This window comes from Rhinoraja longicauda, chromosome 13, assembly GCF_053455715.1.
Source record: "Rhinoraja longicauda isolate Sanriku21f chromosome 13, sRhiLon1.1, whole genome shotgun sequence".
NCBI classification, from domain to species: domain Eukaryota; kingdom Metazoa; phylum Chordata; class Chondrichthyes; order Rajiformes; family Arhynchobatidae; genus Rhinoraja; species Rhinoraja longicauda.
The window spans coordinates 38328066-38347461 of NC_135965.1; the positions used below are offsets into that span (position 1 = coordinate 38328066).

Consider the following 19396-nt stretch of genomic DNA (forward strand, 5'->3'; position numbering starts at 1 on the left):
ACAGCATGGAAACAGGCCCTTGGGCCCAATGGGTCTACGGTGATCATCAGTCAACCATTCATATCAGTTCTATATTATCCCACTTTTGTATCCACTTCTTACAATAGACAATAGACAATACAAACACGAGACAATTTACAGAGGCCACTTAACCTGCAAACCTGCATGTCTTCGGGATATGGAAGGAAACTAAAGAAAGCTAATGGCATGTTGGCCTTCATAACGAGAGGATTTGACTATAGGGGTAAAGAGGTTCTTCTGCAGTTGTACAGGGCCCTGGTGAGACCACATCCGGAGTATTGTGTACAGTTTTGGTCTAAATTGAGGAAGGACATCCTTGTAATTAAGGCAGTGCAGCATAGGTTCACGAGATTGATCCCTGGGATGGCGGGACTGTCATATGAGGAAAGATTGAAAAGACTAGGTTTGTATTCACTGGAGTTTAGAAGGATGAGAGGGGATCTTATCGAGGCATATGAAATTATAAAAGGACTGGACAAGCTAGATGCAGGAAAAATGTTCCTAATGTTGGGGGAGTCCAGAACCAGGGGCCGCAGTCTTCGAATAAAGGGGAGGCCATTTAAAACTGAGGTGAGAAGGAACTTTTTCACCCAGAGAGTTGTGAATTTGTGGAATTCTCTGCCACAGAGGGCAGTGGAGGCCAAATCACTGGATGAATTTAAGAGAGAGTTAGATAAAGCTGTGGGGGCTAGTGGAATCAAGGGATATGGGGAGAAGTTGGGCACAGGTTACTGATTGTGGACGATCAGCAATGATCACAATGAATGGCGGTGCTGGCTCGAAGGGCCTGCACTTATTTTCTATGTTTCTAAGTTTCTATGAAACCAGAGCACCTGGTGGAAGCCCATGCAATCACTGGGGGAACGTGCAAACTTCACACAGGCAGATCCGAGGTCTGGATCGAAGCGGGGTTTCTGGCGCTGTGAGGCAGCAGCTCCAGTAGTTGTGCCACTGTGCCGCCCAAGAATATCATAACAATTGTGTAACGATTTACAGCGTCTATATTTAAGCCATTCATTCCTTTGAAGTTAAAATTCATGGGAGATTGAATAATTATATTTTTATACACAATCCACAGTGGAATCAACAAGATAAAGATATTACATAAACTTATCAAAATTCACAAAATAACAAGGTAATAAAATACATTTGGGTCGATTGGGAAATGTTATTTTTCCACAGCTGACTCAGTATTATTTTGTTTAGCTTTCAATAGATTATGCTGTTTACAGCAATGTAGGTCTTAACAATTTAAATTAGAGAGTCAGTGCTGTTCCAAGAATAATTTAATCTATTTGTTCTCTCTTGTTACCAACTACTGCTGATTTTCTGCTCAAAAAGACATTTACCATTTATATATTTACATACTGGGTGGCATGGTGATGCAGCGGTAGAGTTGCTGCCTCACAGTGCCAGAGATCCGGGTTCGATCCTGACTACAGGTGTTAGAAACATAGAAACATAGAAAATAGGTGCAGGAGTAGGCCATTCAGCCCTTCGAGCCTGCACCGCCATTCAATATGATCATGGCTGATCATCCAACTCAGTATCCTGTACCTGCCTTCTCTCCATACCCCCTGATCCCTTTAGCCACAAGGGCCACATCTAACTCCCTCTTAAGTATAGCCAATGAACTGGCCTCAACTACCTTCTGTGGCAGAGAATTCCACAGAATTCTGTTGCCTATACGGAATTTGTACATTCTCCCCAAAACCTGCGTGGGCTTTCTCCAGGTGCTACGGCATCCTCCCACACTCCAAGGATGTACAGGTTTGTAGGTTAATTGGCTGTAAAATTGTACCTTGTCCTTAGTGTGTGTTGGATAGAATTAGTGTAAGGGGATTGCTAATCAGCGTGGACTCGGTAGGTCGAAGATCCTGTTTCCATGCTGTATTTCCAAAACACTATATTTATAACAAAACAATAGCAACTTGATTTTACTGCTTACTTTTAATGCAGTAAACCAGCCTAAGCTGCTTCACAGAAGTGTCGTCAGGTAAATGTGATATTGAGCCATGTAAGAAGATATCAGAACACAAGACCAAAGTTGGCCAAATAAGCAGGTTTTGAGGAGCGCCTTTACAGGCGGAGATCAAAGGTAGAGAGAATGAACGTTCCAGGAAGCGGATTACAGAGCTCAGAGCTTTGGAAACTGCCAATGATGGGATAAATAATATCAATGCTATGCAAGAGCTGTAGGGGTACTGAGATCAGGCAGACTTCAGGGACTGTTGAAGATTACAGAATTGGGAAGAGATAAGGCCACAAACAAGGATGTGAATTTTAAAATGGAGACATCACTTGACTGGCGCCTATGTGTGTCTGTGAACGCAGAGATAAATGGTGAATAAAAATCCTGTGCAAGTTTGGCAGGGATTTGGATGATTTTTACCTTATGTAAGGTGTCAGCTGGGAGGTTGACCAGAGTAGTCAATACTTAAAGGTAGTAATGTCTTTGATCAAGGGTTCAGCTGCAGAGAAGCTGGGGTATTTGTGTTTCCTTGATTTGCGTTTAATTGAAATTTTCTAACTAAACTTTTATAATGAAACCTATGGGAAGGTGCCTGGAGAAACATGGACATGACTTTGAGAAAGGATTTGGCATCCTTTACTGCCAAGTGAGAGTAAAATACGGCTGACTTGGTGCGGTTACAAACCAATTCCACAAGGCCGGAGGGGTTGGAATTGGCAACAGTGTGGTTTGAAAGTATTGTATTTCATCTAGGAGGTTCTGGTGCACCTCATGCTGAAGTTAGTTTGAGATCTTTGTGCGAGGAAAATCAGAGGAACAGTATAACAGAGGCAATGGAGGCCAAGTCAATGGATATTTTTAAGGCAGAGACAGATGGATTCTTGATCATTACAGGTGTCAGGGGTTATGTGGAGAAGGCAGGAGAATGCGGTTCGGAGGGAGAGTTAGATCAGCTATGATTGAATGGCGGAGTAGACTTGATGGGTCGAATGGCCTAATTCTGCTTCTTTAACTTATGAACTGCTACTATCAAGTCTATCAGTATTTTATTCACTGGATTATGAATGATTTACCCATGCTTGAGAAAGCATGTTAATTAAATCTCATTTTAAAATTGTAATCTGGTTTGGCTTCAAAGATAGTGATTTATCTTGCCAATTTACTACCTCCAGGTTAGCTCGAACCAACCTCCCTGGAGTGTGATTCCATGGGTACCAGCCATTTTCTATGCCTCTACATCATTGACAACGTGAGTGATTTGATCATGGGAAGTCTTTAATCACATTTTTTTAGCATATGTCCCCGAACTGGAGACTTTGGTCCTTTTTTGTCTCTCCAGACGGGATCATGGAAGACAATTATCGCATCTCAAGTGTGTAAGAAGGAACTGCAGATGCTGGTTTGCATCCAAAATAGACACAAAATGGTAGAGCAACTCAGCAGGTCAGGCAGCAACTCTGGAGAGAATAGGTGATGTTTCGGGTCGGGACCCTTGATCAGACTGAAAGTCAGGGAGCGGGACAATAGAGGTATATTCCTTTTTTACCAGAGATGTTGCTTGACCCGCTGAGTTACAGCAGCATATTATATCACTTCAAGTGCCAAGTAGATATTTTTCATCTGGGTCGAGTCTTTACCAAGTATGTCATGTGGTGAAACCTCTGGTGAGTGGCCTGTAAGGGGGAAGCCGCCAACCACCCACCCCCCTCCCATCCCCCACCCAACCCCCCTCGAGCCAGCTTGCCGCTGCGAAGAAAGGCATGGCGGGCCGCGGCCTGCATGGGGGGAGCTCAGAGGCCCATGAGCTCGGCCCAGAAGACCGGAGAACCAAGGTGTAGGTAGCCGCTAGCGACGAGAAGTGGACCCGTTGGAGAGGGGCCGGGGAATTGCCTCCAGTGCCTTCATGGTCAACTGCAGGAGGCACCCCCAGGACACAAAGGCGGTCGGGCGAGGAGAGGGACATCGGTTCATGGGCTGAGCCGGTCCAAGGTAATGGAAGAGGCCCTGCAGCAGCCTGGGGATTACCTGGACCCACAGCCGCTCCAGTACACCAAGCACTTGAACCGAGCTTTGGACTTTTTGTGAATGGCGCCAAAATAGAGTGATCCATGCATGTGTGATCTATGCAAAAGGAATTTCACTGTGCAGTGCACACATGACAATAAGGCACCATTGAACCATTGAAAATGGATATGGTGATGCATTTAACCCCTGCCCTTTGACTGTAAAAGAGGCAGCGTCGCAGGCTGATGTTGCTGCTTGTTTACATGAATGTTGTGCACCAATAGGCAATAGACAATAGGTGCAGGAGTAGGCCATTCGGCCCCTCACGCCAGCATCCGCTACTCACTGTGATCATGGCTGGTCATCCACACCAAAGAGCTGTTGATCAGCTTGGACTTACCCTGAGTGGCTATCAGTACTTATAGTAAGGCAGTGTATCCTAAAGGGGTATGTATGTCTGCAATATATGATAAGACCTTTCATGGAAATCACACTCATCTGGGAGGCATGGAAAAAAGACATGGCAAGAGAGAGAGAGTGTTTCATGGGTTTAAATTAGTGCATTGGTGAAGGAAGTGTAGAGAGGGCCAATTGGCGTTTATCCACAGGAAACCAGGAAACCAAAAGGCACTCCCGGTAAACAAAGCAAAGGCAGTAAGCGGCTCAGGGCAGTAGTCATGCCTGAGGATCTGGAGATGGACATAAAAAGCTGGAGTAACTCAGCAGGTCAGGCAGCATCTCTGCAGGAAAGGAATAGGTGACCTTTGGGGTCGAGACCCTTCTTCAGACTGAGGCAGGGGAAAGGGGCACGAGTGAGATCGATGGTACACAGAACAAATGAATGTTATATATGCAAAAAGCAACAGGGATCAAGGAGAGCTGGAGCCCACAATGGTCCATTTTTGGCTGTGGGGTAGGCGATAATGAGTAATACAGGCAGTGAAATGCAACAGGACAACAGTGAAACTAGTATGACAACTGGGTTGGTGGAGGGACGGAGAGAGAGGCGATGCAAGGGTTACTTCGAGTTAGAGAAATCAATATTCATACCGTGGGGTTGTAAGCTTCCCAAGCGAAATATAAGGTGTAGTTCCTCCAATTTGCATTTGGCCTCACTCTGACAATGGAGGAGGCCCAGGACAGAAATGTCAGTGTGGGAATGGGAAGGTGAGCTAAAGTGTTTGGCAATCGAGAGATCTGGATACAGGATTACTAAAATTTGCCAATGGCCCAAGTCTTGCATCCATACAGATGGTGCATGACTTGAAGAGGGATCTGTTAGTGATGGTGTTCCCAAGAGGCTGCTGCTTTTGTGCTTCCTGGTGGTACAGGTGTCAAGTTTTTGGAGTTTCTGTTGGAGAACCCCACGAAAGGCAAAGACAATGGACTTTGTAGAAGGTACACACTTAACCAACAGTGCATCAGTGGCAGAGGGAGTGAATGTTTAGGATGGTGGATGGGATGCTAATCAAGTGGACTGCTTTTGTCTTGAGGTTTGTCAAGCTTCTAGAGTTTTGTTGAAGCTCCATTCATTTACAAGGCCGGGATAGAGTGGATGTGGAGAGGTTGTTTCCACTAGTGGGAGAGCCTAGGACTAGAAGTCACGGCCTCAGAATTAAAGGACATTCTTTTACGAAGGAGATGAGACGGAATTTCTTTAGTCAGAGGGTGGTGAATCTGTGGAATTATTTGCCACAGAAGGCTGCGGACGCCAAGTCAAGGGGTATATCAAGAGCAACAAAAGTTAACTAAAAAGGCAATACGGGGAGAAAAGATGAGGTACGAGGGTAAACTAGCCAATAATATAAAGGAGGATAGCAAAAGTTTTTTTAGGTGCGTGAAGAGGAAAAAAATAGTCAAGGCAAATGTGGGTCCCTTGAAGACAGAAGCAGGGGAATTTATTATGGGGAACAAAGAAATGGCAGACGAGTTAAACCGTTACTTTGGATCTGTCTTCACTGAGGAAGATACACACAATCTCCCAAATGTTCTAGGGGCCGGAGAACCTAGGGTGATGGAGGAACTGAAGGAAATCCACATTAGGCAGGAAATGGTTTTGGGTAGACTGATGGGACTGAAGGCTAATAAATCCCCAGGGCCTGATGGTCTGCATCCCAGAGTACTTAAGGAGGTGGCTCTAGAAATAGTGGAAGCATTGGAGATCATTTTTCAATGTTCTATAGATTCAGGATCAGTTCCTGTGGATTGGAGAATAGCAAATGTTATCCCACTTTTTAAGAAAGGAGGGAGAGAGAAAACGGGTAATTATAGACCAGTTAGTCTGACATCAGTGGTGGGGAAGATGCTGGAGTCAATTATAAAAGACGAAATTGCTGAGCATTTGGATAGCAGTAACAGGATAATTCCGAGTCAGCATGGATTTACGAAGGGGAAATCATGCTTGACAAATCTACTGGAATTTTTTGAGGATGTAACTAGGAAAATTGACAAGGGAGAGTCAGTGGATGTGGTGTACCTCGACTTTCAGAAAGCCTTCGACAAGGTCCCACATAGGAGATTAGTGGGCAAAATTAGGGCACATGGTATTGGGGGTAGGGTACTGACATGGATAGAAAATTGGTTGACAGACAGAAAGCAAAGAGTGGGGATAAATGGGTCCCTTTCGGAATGGCAGGCAGTGACCAGTGGGGTACCGCAAGGTTCGGTGCTGGGACCCCAGCTATTTACGATATACATTAATGACTTAGACGAAGGGATTAAAAGTACCATTAGCAAATTTGCAGATGATACTAAGTTGGGGGGTAGTGTGAATTGTGAGGAAGATGCAATAAGGCTGCAGGGTGACTTGGACAGGTTGTGTGAGTGGGCGGATACATGGCAGATGCAGTTTAATGTAGATAAGTGTGAGGTTATTCACTTTGGAAGTAAGAATAGAAAGGCAGATTATTATCTGAATGGTGTCAAGTTAGGAGGAGGGGGAGTTCAACGAGATCTGGGTGTCCTAGTGCATCAGTCAATGAAAGAAAGCATGCAGGTACAGCAGGCAGTGAAGAAAGCCAATGGAATGTTGGCCTTCGTAACAAGAGGAGTTGAGTATAGGATCCCAAAATGGCGGCGCTGCCCTAGCAGCTGCGGCTACACCTGCGGTCCATTTGTCTTGTGTTTTTGTTGGTTTTGTTTGTCTTAATTGTAGTTGTGATGTGGTGTTTTTGTGTTTGTGTACTATGTGTGTATGTGGGGGGGAGGGGGGGAACTGTAACATTGTAAATATGTGTCCCTTCCGAACGGAGACCCGACCTTTGTGTTCTGGGCCGTGTCTCCGTTCCTGCTGCGGCCTACCATCGGCCCAACTCCTGGAGCTGTCGGCCTCCAGGGCTCTGGTTCGCAGAGCCCGCGGATCGGACTTACCACCACCGGAGCCGGCCGTCTTCGGAGGCTGCGGGAGCGGCTGCGACTCGCCTTAGGCTCGGGCCGCGTGGATGCCGACATCGGGAGCTCCGGCAGCGGCAGCGGGTTCGCCCGCCCCGGATCACGGGGCTTGGGTCGCGGACATTTCACCGTCCGGCGCGGCCTAAGATATGCCGCGGGATATTTCTCTGCTGGGCGGGGGCTTCAATGTCGGGAGCCACGACCGCCCCGACGTGCAGCAACAGCGGCAGCAGCGTGTTCGCCCGCCCCGGATCGGACTTATCATCGGCGGAGCCGGCCGTCTTCGGAGGCTGCGGGAGCGGCTGCGACGCGACGCGCCTTGGGCTTGGCCCGCTGTGGACCGTCCGGTGCGGCCTGCAACCACAACAACCTGACTGCGGGCGAGGACAGCAGGAGAAGGGAAAGACATTGTGGCCTTCCATCACAGTGAGGAGAGGACTGGAGGAGACTCACTGTGATGGATGTTTCTTTTTTTGTGTGTTTTTGGGGTTGGGTAATTTTAATGCCTATTTAATGCTTTTATTGTTGGACTATGTTTTGGGGGTTTTGGGGTTGTGTAATTTGAATGCATATTTAATGCTTTTATTGTTGGACTGTGGGTGACCGAATTTCGTCCAATATTGGATGACAAATAAAGCTATCTATCTATCTATCTATCTATCTATCTATCTATCTATCTATCTATCTATCAAAGAGGTCCTTCTACAGTTGCACCGGGCACTGGTGAGACCGCACCTGGAGTACTGTGTGCAGTTTTGGTCTCCAAATTTGAGGAAGGATATTCTTGCTATGGAGGGCGTGCAGCGTAGGTTCACTAGGTTAATTCCCGGAATGGCGGGACTGTCGTATGTTGAAAGGCTGGAGCGATTGGGCTTGTATACACTGGAATTTAGAAGGATGAGGGGGGATCTTATTGAAACATATAAGATAATTAGGGGATTGGACACATTAGAGGCAGATAACATGTTCCCAATGTTGGGGGAGTCCAGAACAAGGGGCCACAGTTTAAGAATAAGGGGTAGGCCATTTAGAACGGAGATGAGGAAGAACTTTTTCAGTCAGAGGGTTGTGAAGGTGTGGAATTCTCTGCCTCAGAAGGCAGTGGAGGCCAGTTCGTTGGATGCTTTCAAGAGAGAGCTGGATAGAGCTCTTAAGGATAGCGGAGTGAGGGGGTATGGGGAGAAGGCAGGAACGGGGTACTGATTGAGAGTGATCAGCCATGATCGCATTGAATGGCGGTGCTGGCTCGAAGGGCTGAATGGCCTACTCCTGCACCTATTGTCTATTGTCTATTGTCTATTGTCTATTTACAAAGATACATAGACAATAGGTGCAGGAGGAGGCCATTCGGCCCTTTGAGCCAGCACCGCCTTTCAATGTGATCATGGCTGATCATCCACAATCAGTATCCCGTTCCTGCCTTCTCCCCATACCCCTTGATTCCGCTAGCCCTAAGAGCTCCATCTAACTCTCTTTTTAAGGCATAGATAGATAGATTCTTGATTAGTATGGGTGTCAGACGCTATGGGGAGAAGTCAGGAGAATGGGATTAGAAGGGAGAGATGGATCAGCCATGATTGAATGGCAGAGTAGGCTTGATGGGCCGAATGGCCTAATTCTGCTCCTATCACTTATGATCTTATGAAGAGTAGAGAATATTCTTACACATTCTTAAGATCAGTGTCTTGTCGATGGTGAAAGGCTTTGGGCTGTCAAGAGGTAAGCTATTTGCCACAGGATCTACCCCAGATAAATCCTAGCGAGAGGAAGCAAGAGCAATAGCTCAATTGCGACTTTCAAATGACATTTGGACAGATATCTGGTAAAGATGGACTTAGAGGGATGTGGGCTAAATGCTGGAAAATGGGGCTACCCAGAATCCTAACTTGGTTGTGATGGACAAGTTGGGCCGAAGGGCCTGTTTTTATGACTCTATTCAAATAAGTAGAGAACAGGAAGTTGAAAGATCAAATCTAGCGATTCACTTTTCATAGAATTAAGTAAATAATGAAGTACAATACAATACAATATATCTTTATTGTCATTGTACAGGGGTACACCGAGATTGGGAATGCGCCTCCCAAACGATGCAATAAATTAATTAGCTAGTCAGTATTAATTTAAACAACCCAATGAAACGAATTGTAACGGTTTTAAAACAGAATAAAGTGCAAGTAGGTCTGTGCCGATTCACTGTGCGATGTGCCCATCCGGCTCAGCAGGACCGGTTCATAGCAGTTATGGCCCTGGGGATGAAGCTGTTCCTGAGTCTGGAGATGCTGGCGTAGAAGGCCTTGTATCGTCTGCCCAATGGTAGAAGTTCTAACAGACTGTTGCAGGGGTGTGAAGAGTCTTTGTGGATGCTGGTGGCTTTTCTGAGGCATCGTGTGTTGTAGATGCCCTCCAAGGCTGGTAGCTGTGTTCCGATGGTCCTCTGAGCTCTATGGACTACCCGCTGAAGAGCTTTCCTCTCTGCCTCCGTATAGCTGAGATACCACACAGGGATGCCATGTGTTAGGATGCTCTCTATGGTGCAGCGGTAGAATGTCGTCTGCAGCTGTTGGGGTAGACTAATAATAATAATAATAATAATAATAATAATAATAATAATAATAATAATAATAATAAAAAATAATAATAATAAATAATAATAAATAATAATAATAAATAATGTTCAGTGTGGATAGACACAAACAGCTGGAGTAACTCAGCGGGACAGGCAGCATCTCTGGAGAGAAGGAGTGGGTGACGTTTCGGGTTAAGACCCTTCTTCTGAATCTCCTTCAGAAGATTAAGAAGAAGGGTTTTGACCTGAAAGAGTCTGAAGAGGGTCTCGATCTGAAACATCACCAATTCCTTCTATCCAGAGGTGCTGCCTGTGACTCGGGCATTTTGTGTCTATCATCGGTGTAAACCAGCATCTGCAGTTCATTCCTGCACATGTTCAGTATGATTATGTGAACATTGCACTGCTGAAGACAATGATATTTGAAACAATCTGAGGAGAGTGCATGGTAGTAGCTATAAAACACAAGCTGTGACTTCTCTCAGTAATTCAGAGTTTCATTCAATCACAGAAAGAGTCAGGCAGAAATGATGGATAACTTCATTTTATCAAAGCCACGGTTGTTCACTTCTTGTCTGGAAATTGAAGCAATTAGAAATCAATGACAAAGCTAAAACTGCAGGATCTATGGTAAATCTGGAATCTCGTTTATTTAAACTAATTTTTTTGAAAAAAATCAAGAATTCCAATAAATGTAGAAGATTGATCTTTGCATTTTATTCAACCTCACAGGGAAAATTCACCTGCTGTGCAATAAAGGCCACTGAAGATTTTTCTTTCTTTCAGCTGTATATCTTATTCCGTTTGTGATATTATAGACGATTGATTACAGAATTGTAAGCTTTACTGGTTGTTTTGTCTTGCTCACCTTTAAGGGCGGCACAGTGGCACTGCAGTAGAGTTGCTGCCTTATAGCACCAGAGACCCGGGTTCGATCCTGACTACGGGTGCTGTCTGTACAGAATTTGTACATTCTCCCCGTGACCTGCATGGATTTTCTTCGGATGCTCCGGTTTCCTCCCACACTCTAAAGACGTGCCGGTTTGTAGGTTAATTGGCTTTGGTAAAATTGTAAATTGTCCCAAGTGTGTCTAGAACAGTGTCAGAGTACAGGGTGATCGCTGGTCGGCGCAGACTCAGTGGGCCGAAGGGCCTGTTTCCGTGCTGTATCTCTAAACTAAACTAAACCTTTGCTTTTCTCATGGCTGGCTCAGAGTTTCAAGTGAGAAATTGTGTATATTAATATGCTTTCCAGATAAAGTACTTAACAGCAGCAGAAATCTTCATAATAATCAATTTTCTCATCAGTGATTTTTCATCAGAGCACACCAATTTACCAAAGTACATATCGCTGTCTTAACGGTCAGATTATTTCTATTATTGACTGTTTTTTTTAATGTAGAAGAGCAAGATTTCTTTGGAACACAGGATGCTGAAGCAAATTCTTATAGATGGGTATAAAATAATGAGGGGAAAAGATAGGGTGACTGCACAGTCTTTTTCCTAGATGAGCAGAATTGTGAGATAGAGCACATAGGTTTAAGATGAGAGGAAAAGATTTAATAGGAAACTGAGGGGCAATTTTTTGTACAAAGAGGGTAGTGGGTATATGGAACTAGCTGCCAGAAGAAGTAGTTGACATTGATACTATAACAACATTTTAAAAACTTTTGGACAGGTAGGGAGGGTTTCGAGGGATATGGGCCAAGCGTGGGTAATCGACACTAGTTTAGATGGGATTGCTTGGTAGGCATGGTGGAGTTGGGCCAAAGGGCCTGTTTCCATGCTGTGTGACTCTATGAATCTCACTACTTAATGCTATCTTTGTTAGAGCTGGGATCTGTGAAACCCTCACTGAGATGCAAGGCATTGCGTGATCGGGTGTTTTACAGAACAGAAAGATACCAGGTCCATAGTTACCAGATTTAAGAAGGAAAGAATAGGACAAGTGTACTCAGGAAAAAATCACTCCTGCTGGTCAACCTGATATTATGATTACCACCATGCCAAAATATCGCGATTGAGTTCACTGCGGGAATCAAGGGGAATCGGGATTAGTGTTAGAAAGTATCAAGGAGATGAAAAGATTTCTCTCTATGACAAAGGGGCAGTGCGGACTACTTTTAGCTTTAGTTTAGTTTAGAGATACAGCACAGAAACAGGCCCTTCGGCCCACCGAGACCGTACGACCAGCGATCACCTAATACACTGGCACTATCCTACACACTAGGGACAATTAACAATTTTACCAAAGCCAATTAACCTACAAACTTGTACATCTTTGGAGTGTGGGAGGAAGCTGGAGCACCCGGAGAAAACCCATGCAGGTCACAGAGGGAACGCACAAACTCTATACACACAGCACCCGTGGTCAGGATCAAACCCGTGTCTCTGGCCCCATAAGGCAGTACTGCTGCGCCACTCTGCCATAGAGTTCTTCTTATGTTTTTATGAAATATTATTGAAAAGTATTTACACAGACAAAATAAAGAAAGCCTTTAGTATCCGTGTGGAACCAAACACCTACAATGGTTCAGTGACCTCAGGGAACTAGGGATCTTATAGAAACGTATAAAATTATTCAGGGATTGGACAGGCTAGATGCAGGCACAATGTTCCAGATGTTGGGGGAGTCCAGAACCAGGGGTCACAGTTTAACAATAAGGGGTCTGCCATTTAGGACTGAAATGAGGAAAAACGTTTTCACCCAGAATGTTGTGAATCTGTGGAATTCTCTGCCTCAGAAGGCAGTGGAGGCCAATTCACTGGTTGTTTTCAAGAGAGAGTTAGATCTAGCTCTTAGGCCTAACGGAATCAAGGGATATGGGGTGAAAGCAGGAGCAGGGTACTGATTTAGGATGATCAGCCATGATCATATTAAATGGCGGGTGCTGGCTCGAAGGGCCGAATGGGCGACTCCTGCAACAATTTTCTATGCTTCTATGTTTCTATGAAATGCCTTTGCTCCCATTTTTCTTCCCTTGTTTTTCAACCCTCAGTCAGCACTGTGAAAAGATGTATTAGAACATCACTGTGCTGAATCATCACCATTCTTTCACCAATTGTCCAAACACCTCATGGTCAGAAGTACATTTATTGGTTTACAGAATTGATCACTAGTGGTGACAAATGGAAGATAGAGGACAAGCTTAAAAATGAGTAGGCTGTGAAGCAGAGATAAATTACCACTGCAGTGTGACTGAAGGTTACTCTGGCTTGTCTGGTTGGAAAGAACTGTCTCTGTTGGAGTGGTAATTTTAATGGCTCTGGATGGCTATTTTTGGGAGAGATTTAGGAGGGGTGGGGGTGGGGGACTTTATATCCACAAGATCCGACAGCAGGGATCCTTCAGTGCCTTATTTTAGTTTAGTTTGGTTTAGAGAAACAGCGCGGAAACAGGATCTTTGGCCCACCCAGTCCGCGCCGAACAGCGATCCTCGTACACTAGCACTATACCGCACACAGGGGACAACTTACAAGTTTTACCGAAGCCAAATTAACCTACAAGTCTGTACGTCTTTGGAGCACCCGGTGGAAAACCCACGCGGTCACGGGGAGAACGTACAAACTCCGTACAGACAGCACCCGTAGTCAGGATTGAAGCCGGGTCTCTGGTGCTGTAAGGCAGCAACTCTACCACTGCGCCACCATGCTTTCTCTGGCCACAAGCAAGGTCCTGGGGAATCTGACGAATACCTGGTCACATCCTTTCCCCCAGGATGGAAATGTCCAATGCTAGAGGGCACAGCTAGAAGGTGAAAGGGGGAAAGTGTAATGGAGAAGTGTGAGGCAAGTTTTCTTTTTGTTCCACAGAGAGTGGTTGGGGCCTGGAATGCAATACCAGTGGCAGATATTACAATGACATTTAAAAGACTTTTCGACAGGCACACAGTAGTGCAGGGAATAGAGGGATATGTATCATGTACAGGCAGACGGGTTTAGTTAAACTTGGCATCATGTTCAGCACAAACATTGTGGGCCGAAGGGCCTGTTCCTCTGATGTACTGTTCTATGTTCTATGTTCTATGCTCCAAACACAGCTACACAGGGATAGATGTGGGCATCAAGATACTCAAGATACTGACTGACAAGTGAGAAGGGCCTCAAGGAACTTTGATCTGGGTTTGAATGAAACAATATTCATTGTTTCGTGGCTCTCCCACTCCCAGGGGTAGCACGGTGGCACAGCAGTAGAGTTGCTGTCTTACAATAGACAATAGGCAATAGACAATAAGTGCAGGAGGAGGCCATTCGGCCCTTCGAGCCAGCACCGCCATTCAATGTGATCGTGGCTGATCATTCTCAATCAGTACCCCGTTCCTGCTTTCTCCCCATACCCCCTGACTGCTATCCTTAAGAGCTCTATCTAGCTCTCTCTTGAATGTATTCAGAGAATTGGCCTCCACTGCCCTCTGAGGCAGAGAATTCCACAGATTCACAACTCTCTGACTAAAAAAGTTTTTCCTCATCTCTGTTCTAAATGGCCTACCCCTTTTTCTTAAACTGTGGCCCCTGGTTCTGGACTCCCCCAACATTGGGAACATGTTTCCTGCCTCTAACATGTCCAACCCCTTAATAATCTTATACGTTTCAATAAGATCCCCTCTCATCCTTCTAAATTCTAGTGTATACAAACCTAGTCGTTCCAGTCTTTCAACATATGACAGTCCCGCCATTCCGGGAATTAACCTAGTAAACCTACGCTGCACGCCCTCAATAGCAAGAATATCCTTCCTCAAATTTGGAGACCAAAACTGCACACAGTACTCCAGGTGCGGTCTCACTAGGGCCCTGTACAACTGCAGAAGGACCTCTTTGCTCCTATACTCAACTCCTCTTGTTATGAAGGGCCAGAGACCCGGGTTTGATCATCCCTGCGCGTTCTTGGCTGTACGGAGTTTGTACGTTCTCCCCATGACCTGCGTGGGTTTTCTCAGAGATCTTCGGTTTCCTCCCACCCTCCAAAGACGCACAGGTTCGTAGGTTACTTGGCTTGGTGTAAATGTAAAAAAATTGTCCCTAGTGTGTGTAGGGTGGTGTCAATGTGCGAGGATCTCTGGTCGGTGCGTAAGCGGTGGCCTGTTTCTGTATCTCTAAACTCTCCCATATACGTTCTTATGCATATTTGCCTGTCTATTAATAATTGGTGTTTTATGTATAATCTTGAGAGTCAGTAATATTTGGTGTTTGCATTCTCAGAGGCTTTTATACCATCCATATGAATTAATTTGAACCAGCAATGTTGTTGGAACATTCAAAAGTGACTTCTCAGCTGCATTGTAGATGTGCAATTCAGTGGAACCTATTGTCAAACTCAAAATACTGAAGTCAACAATATTATTGTAGCTCGAGAAATTGTATTGAATCTCCCGCTGTTATCTTCGAGCTTAGAGTATAAAAACTTGATGTCCTTTGAGCTTGGGGGATTCTACCGTGAAGTCTCCTGGAGAATGTGTGTTTCTATTGATGAATAAAGACTTGTACATCAACCAGCTTCAGCCTCTGAACGACAGCTCAAAAGGTGACAACAAAGTGAAGGAATCAACCGGTTGTGCATTGAGCAAACATCCTGATGCAATCATGTTTTCTGTGTATTGAAAGCCCACGAGACAAGCACTAAAAGATCACATCAATGGCATCGAAATAACTGGCAATGTCTTTCTCGGTAATTTGGCAATGGATTTCAACATCTTTCATTTTGCTGACATCTGAACCAGAAATGATGATGATGATGATTTATTCAGCAGTGAGATAGGCTTACAATAAAATTTCCTGATAAGAAATGACAAGTGGAGGTAGAATTCTCTTCATTCCTACCCAATTGTCAATTCCTGAAAGTGTCACGTCGTATAAAAACATAATCAAGTGACACTAAATATTGATTAAACCGTAATAAAACTTCAATGTAAAATAAAACTCTTGATTTAAAACAATTTAAGGACAAGAATGATGAAGTCTTTTAAAACGTTGATATTCTGTTTCCTAATATATGTGGCTTATGCCTCAAACTTAACATCTATTGTTGCTTCATTGGATCCTTGCCTTGTAATCATTTATTGGCTTATACCCACACGCACGCACGCACGCACACACACACACACACACACACACACACACACACACACACACACACACACACACACACACACACACACACACACATCAGCCAAAACATTATGACCTGATGAGCCAAAATATTATGACCACCTGCCTAATATGCTGTTGGTCCTCCATGTGCAGCCCCATACACAGCAGGGTGTGATGCGCTGTGTAGTGTGATACATTCCTCCCGTGACCACCATTAAAATTTTCTGTGACGTGCCACAGTAGACCTTCTGCCAGTTCAGACCAGACGAGATAGCCTTCGTTGCCCTCGCGCATCGATGAGCCTTGGGCACCCAACACCCTGTTGTCTGTTTGTGGTTTGTCCCTCCTCGGACCACTGTCGGTAGGTACTCACCACTGCTGTCCGGGAGCAACCCACAAGCCTTGCTGTTTCAGAGATGCTCTGACCCAGTCGTCTGGCCATAACAATTTGGCCCTTGTCAAAGTCGCTCAGGTCTTTACTCCTGCCCATTTCTCCTGCATCCAACACATCAACTTCAAGAACTAACTGTTCACCTGCTGCGTAATATATCCCACCCCTTGACAGGTGCCATTGTAACAAGATAATCAATGTTATTCACTTCACCTATCAGTGGTCATAATGTTTTGGCTGTTCGGTGTATATATTTATAGATATAGGCAGAAAATGCAGGTGTATCTCAGCAGGACAGGCAGCATCTGTGGAAAGAAGGAATGGTGGCATTTTTTGTTGAGACCCTTCAGTCTGAAGAAATGTCACCCATTCCTTTTCTTCAGAGATGCTGCCTGACCCGCTGAGTTACTCCAGCATATTGTGTCTATCTGTGGTTTAAACCAGCATCTGCAATTCCTTCATACACACTCTATATATGACATACTAGTTATGATAGCAGTTAAAAATAAAAATGACAACAATTCAAGGTATTTTATTCAATGTTGTTTTGTTTATTGGTTACTGCAACTCAAAATGTCACTCAGCACGGCATGTTGTTGTATCAATAGCAGTGTTAATTAGCAGACAGTTGCATGCAATCATTATAATAACCCAGAGACACAAGATTCCCCAATTATTATACTCTTCAATTAGTCTGCTAAGTATGATTGACTATTAACCCTGACCATTTAAGATGGTGGTTTTCCATTATTGCCAATTGCCTGACATCTGCCGATGACTGTCAACAGCATGATGATGGCAACGCAAGAACTGCAAATGTTGAAATCCTGAACAAAATGCAAATTTCTGAAGGAACTCAGTGGATAAGGCAGCATCTGTGGAGGGAAATGAACAGACTCCATTTTGAATAGGGGCCCTTCTTTATCTACAATCTTAAGTCCCCATTTTACTGCTCCACTGCAAAATCTCCTTAAAATATGACACCAGGTGCTGGAGTAACTCAGCGAGTCAGGCAGCATCTCTGGAGAGCATAGAAAGCTGACGTTGACTACCCTTCTTCATTTGGAATATAGGACTGTTCATTGATCACCTATTCGTGTTCTTCAAGAGATGCTGCCTGACCCACTGAGTTACTCCAGCATTTTGTGTCTATCTACAGTCCCTTGTTCCTCTTCAAAGTATGTCCACTGAAGAAGTTCTCATATCTGCTGTCTCTTGCGTTCCTATTTTCCTGTTCCCCTATGATATCACCTCATTGTAAGCCCTCTTTGACATTTCCCTGTGAAGAAGGATCCCAACATTTCCATTTCCCTCCACAAATGCTGCCTGACCCGCTGAACACTTCTGGCAGTTTGTTTCTTGATATCAGCTACACCTTAAAGCACAACATGTTGCGTATCTTTCATTCATTTGTTCTTTTTACCTTCTACATTTCTTGTTTCCCTTTCCCCTGCCTCTCAGTCTGAAGAAGGGTCTCGACCCAAAACGTCACCTATTCCTCTTCTCCGGAGATGCTGCTTGACCAGCTGAGTTACTCCAGCTTTTAAGTTTTTAGTTTAGTTTAGAGATACAGCGCAGGAACAGACCCTTCGGCCGACTGAGTCCGCACCGACTAGCGATCCCTGCACAATAACGCTATCCTACACGCCAGTGAGAATTTACATTTATACCAAGCCAATTAACCTACAAACCTGTATGTCTTTCGAGTGTGAGAGGAAACCGGAGATCTCGGAGAAAACCCACCGGTCACGGGGAGAACCTACACACTGCGTAGACAGCACCCATAGTCAGGATCGAACCCGGGTCTCTGGCGCTGTAAGGCAGCAACGCTACCGCTGTGAAACCGTGCTGCCCTTTTATGTGTCTATCTACAGTGTAAACCAGCATCTGCAGTTCCATCCTGCAGCTTTGTTGTGAATTGCATTGTGTAAGAGTTCACAGAGCACATGGCAGTGCCAGACTGGGTAAAAAAAAAAATCCTTTTGAAAAGTCAGTCAGCCCTCTCACAGATCAAATGAAACAAACTTAGACTGCAATTTCCCCAGCTGTAACTGCCCATACCATTATGCGGAAAGGACATCAAGTGTGTAATGATGTTCTCACCAAATACAATCTTAATCATTTCCCTCTGGGGAAAAGCTTGGCTCTGCAGGCCTGAAGTGTCATTCTTATTGTTATATAATGCAAAGTCTCCGTGCGCGTGAAGCTCAGACATAAACGCTTCATCCCCATAACAAGCAACAACATTTCAAGCAGTCGATGAGCTTAAATTAAACTGCAACAAAAACTCTTTCGAATTCCCATGCTGAAGTGACTCTCTTTTCTCCAACGCCAGACATAGATTTTGCCACCAGAAAGATTGGGCTCCATCTCACACAGACAAAAGAAATCAAGCAAGTGGGAGACGTGTTTTTCACGAAAACTCTAAGTACCTTCAGAAACTACAACCTGGATTTCACAATTGGAAAAGAATTTGAAGAACACACAAAAGGCTTAGATAATAGGACAGTGAAGGTAAGTGCAAATGGATTTATTTCCTACGAAGATATTTCTTTGGATTTCTCTTTCGTATTTTTCTGCTGCATGTTACATTTAATTTGCTTGGCCTTACTCCTTGAAACTGAAAGGAAGGTTGTCCAGCTTGATTCCAACCCGACACCAATGTCTCTTTCAATCAGCTGCCTGCGCTGTGGAATGGCCACATTAATTCTGAGAAATTTGTTTTATATCTCCCATGAGGGTTGCAATCTTCAACTGGCTGTTTCCCAGAACCGATCCTTATGTAACATCTCGCTGTGAAACGTACAGCATTGTACTGATCCTTCACGAGATCTCACTGGGGCAGCACTTAACTTGCAACTGTGTCCTTGGCAGCCAGTCTTCAAGGAGACAGTTCCACATTAAAATCAGTACTCCTGAACTACTATCTACCTCATTGGAGACCCTTGGACTATCTTTGATCAGA

General features: G+C 44.6%; 1 protein-coding gene across 1 annotated transcript in view; it reads left to right on the top strand.

Moving 5' to 3' along the window:
• LOC144599263 (retinol-binding protein 2-like) overlaps positions 1 to 19396 on the top strand; it is a 36631-nt gene that overhangs the window by 13841 nt on the left and 3394 nt on the right. Inside the window, exon 2 of the mRNA XM_078410029.1 lies at positions 18767 to 18945. Within this exon, the coding sequence (XP_078266155.1) occupies positions 18767 to 18945 (179 nt within the window). The remainder of the gene's footprint in view (positions 1 to 18766; positions 18946 to 19396) is intronic.